This window comes from Nannospalax galili, unplaced genomic scaffold (genome assembly GCF_000622305.1).
Source record: "Nannospalax galili isolate Female #2095 unplaced genomic scaffold, S.galili_v1.0 scaffold627, whole genome shotgun sequence".
NCBI lineage: Eukaryota > Metazoa > Chordata > Mammalia > Rodentia > Spalacidae > Nannospalax > Nannospalax galili.
This window is the reverse complement of record NW_008355786.1, coordinates 2,254,118-2,257,910: the sequence shown is the minus strand read 5'-3', so window position 1 is coordinate 2,257,910 and position 3,793 is coordinate 2,254,118. Positions and strand designations below refer to the sequence as shown.

Sequence of the window (3,793 nt, the reverse complement as noted above, 5' to 3'; positions counted from 1 at the left end):
TTAGCTCTGGAAATTCTTATTGAATATGACAATGCTGTTGTAATGAAATACTTCTCTAAGTACGTGGTTATTAAATAAATAATAAACTGAAAAAAAGTTATTATCTTTTAGTTTTTGTGTATGACTGTATTGCCTGCATGGATGTAAGTGCAGCCGTGTCATGTAATGCCTGTGACTGTCACAGAAGTGTGTCAAATTCCCCTGGAACTGGATTTATGGATGGTTGTTTACCACCATTTGATTGTTGGGAACTGAAGCCAGGTCCTCTACAAGAACAGTCTCTGCTATTAAATACTGAACTATCTCTCCAACCCCTAGGCCAGTTATTTCTGGAGAGCTGGAAGGGGGATGTGATACCTCATGAGACAATTATACCAGGGGCATATGTCCTCAGACAATACCCAGGTGCTGCCCAGGTACAGTGGGTCCATGTGCTTTGTGGCCCTCTGTGGGGACTTGGTGATAGAAAACAACTCAACAGTCAGGAGAAGTAAAGACCATATGGGCATGGTGATAAGAAATGAAAACCTAAGAGTTCTGGGAAACAGAAACCTAGCCCTGGAGAGATAGGAACCTGATAGCTCTGGGAAATTGAAAACTAAATTGCTAATTAAGTCCTGTGGTCATGACCAATCAAACCCTGGGGTGGACTAAAGGGAGGGACACAAAATGCTCACAAATGTATGTAAGCATTTGGCTAAAGCTTAATAAACGAGCTCCTGCTGGACAAGACTCCCTGCCTCCTTGGCGGTTCCTCAGGAACAGAGGGTTGGGGTGGCAGCGCACTCCCCCTCCTTGGCCCCCATCGTGCTGCATGGGGGGAAGGATCCCCGCAGCCCTCATGTCCAGCATGGCAAGGTGAAATCAGCATATACTTTTAATCTCTGTTGACCACACAATTAGATGTGATGAGCTCTAGGGGTTAAAAAGGGGAAATGAATATATTGCATCTGATGGTCTACAGGTTGCTGTTTGTCATTTCCTTAGGAGTTTGCCTAAGTAGTGCTCCAAGTAAAGTGAAATGGTTGGGCAAAGAAAGGAAGGAAAACAGAGCAGAACGTGTTTAAGTGGTTAGAGCCATAAATTATACCGCCTGCATTGTGGCTAGCCAAACTCTTATAGCCATAGATAAGGTGTGGTAGGTACCTGCTTGGATTTTCAGGAACTCCTTTCTTGGAAGAAGGCATTGGACAAAGGACACATGGTTACATTTTAATGAGAGAAAGCACTTACAAGATTGGAAATGGAGGAGGGACTGGAGAGATAGCACAGCATTAAGAGCACTGATTGCTTTGCAGAAGACCCAGGTTCAAATCCAAGCACACACATGGCAACTAACAACTGTTGGGAGCTATTAATCCATTATGTACATAAGCTGTGGCAGGCTTGTTTACTGAGTTTGTGTTTTGCACACCAGTACCTAATCTGCCAAATCAGGAGGAATGTGTTTATATGGTGGAGCTCACAAAACAAGTATTTGACCACTCCTTGACCCTCAGATACAGGTGGGAAAAACAGCTGTTGAAACTAATTGAGTTCTTCTGTATAAAAAGGCGGAGCTGAAATAAACCGTGGATGCAGTCTCTACTGACAGTCCTTCCAAGTATCTTTTCTGTCTCTTGTTTTTTCTTTCAATCCTTGCCCCCCCCTTTCAGGTACTGTCCATCTTGGCCGGCTAGCACCAGAAAACAACTGGCCATAATTCCAGTTCCAGGGGTTTGACACCCTCTTCTACCATTCATAGGCATTGTACAACATGGGTGCAATTTACATACATGCAGGAATCACATTCATACACATAAGAATATGTTGGAAGTGGGTCAAATAGATAAATTTGGAAGTGTGTCAAAGCTGGATAAATGTCAAAGGCTCAATGGCCCTATGCCAGGAATCTTGTGACAACTTACTATGTTGTATTAACTACTTTTCTGTTACTGTGATAGAAAAAACACTAACCAAAGAAATTTATAGAAGGAAGAGTTTATTTAGCTTATGGTTCCAGAGGGATTAAAGTCCATAATGGTGGGGAGACATGATGGCAGGAGGTGGCTGGAGGGGCATTCACGGTATCCAGCAGGCAGGAAACAGAGGGTGACTGGAAATCTGGCAAAGCCTAAGAACTCTCTGAGGCTGCCCCCAACGACATGTTTCTTCCAGCAAGACCACACCATCTAAGACGACCCAAAACAGTGCCACTGACTGGAGAAAAAAAATGTCAAAATACTTAGAGATTCTGGGGGAACTGACTCCTGAATGTTGTCCTCTGACTATAACACTAACACTCTGGCATGATTTCCACCCAATACACAAACACACAAAAACAAACACACACGTACTCAAAATGAATAACAATGTAAACTGAAACACAATTATTTTAGAGAGTTATAGCTCTGAATTAGAAAGGCATTGTAAAAGAAGAAAACAAACAAGCATGGTGACTCCATAAGGGAACCTGACAAAATCAAATATCAGCTAACATCAAGAGTGCTTAATACTATGAGAATCTGCTATCATCTTTCTAAAGTTAAAAAGTCTAAAACTTTACTGTAGCCTGTGAGGCATAATGAGACTATCAAGAACTTTTCAGTGTTAAGTGGAGTGAGCCCCTTGAAAAGACATTTTGTAGCAATCTCCTCAGAGCACATTTAACATCAGCATTCTTCAAGCTATAGATCACAGGATTAAGGGCTGGAGGCAGCACAGTGTAGATCACAGCAAACAGCCTGTCTATAATTGGAGAATTAGATGATGTCTTCAGATAAACAAAAGAAGCACTTGCAATGAAAACAGTGAAAACAATGAGGTGGGGCAGGCAGGTGGAAAAGGCTTTGGACTGACCTTTAGTGGTAGGAATCTTCAGCACTGTCCAAAAAATGTAAAAGTAAGAGATCACGACACAGAGGAAACATGACATGCCTAGACATGTGCCAAGTCCAATACTTATATAAATGACCACCAGTGTACCAGAGCAGAAAATCCTCAGTAATGAAGGAATGTCACAGAAAAACTGTGGGATCACATTGGAGCCACAGAAAGACATGGAAAATATGCCAGCTGTGTATATAGTTCCAAGAAATAACCCAGTTGCCCAGGAAAAGCCCGCCATCAGCACACAGACACTACAACTCATGATGGCCTCATAGTGCAGGGGACAGCAGATGGCTACATAGCGGTCATAGGACATGGCAGTCAGGACAAATACATCTCCCGCTGAGAAAGAAGACATTAATAGTATCTGGAAGGCACATCCTAGGATGGAAATGGAACTGTTGTGAGTCAGGCTATTGACAATGAAATTGGGGATTGGGACTGATACAAAGAAGACATCCAACAGGGACAAATTCTTCAGGAAGAAGTACATGGGTGTTTGAAGCTGGAGGTCCAGGGTGATGAGAGTGATGATGAGGATGTTACTCATTAGGGCTGCCAGGTACATCACCAAGAAGAGCACTCCACACAAAGTCTGAAGCTCCTGGACATCAGAGAACCCAACGAGGATGAACCTGGTCAATGCAGTGACATTGGACATAGTGGATTCTTTTCACTCCCTGTCAGATGATGAGAAATGAATAAAAAATTGACACTGTCTCAATGAGGGGCACTAAAAAACAGTGATACTCAGTTGAAATGTTTCAGACAACTCCCTTAAATACCTGTACATGAACTAAATTCTTGTCTTTCTCTCTCCCTCTCATCCTTATCCCTCCCACTCTTGTATCTTTTCCTTTCTCTTTCTTTTTCTTATAATTTAAGATATTATTACTGTATTTACATCATTTCTATGGCCATGTTA

General features: G+C 42.2%; 1 protein-coding gene across 1 annotated transcript; it reads right to left on the bottom strand.

The window, feature by feature from the left end:
- Positions 1 to 2,572: 2,572 nt before the first annotated feature.
- Positions 2,573 to 3,529, bottom strand: LOC103750378 (olfactory receptor 14A2-like). Its single transcript, XM_008853425.1, has one exon. It carries the CDS (start codon positions 3,527 to 3,529, stop codon positions 2,573 to 2,575), a length of 957 nt encoding a protein of 318 aa, XP_008851647.1.
- Positions 3,530 to 3,793: the final 264 nt, after the last annotated feature.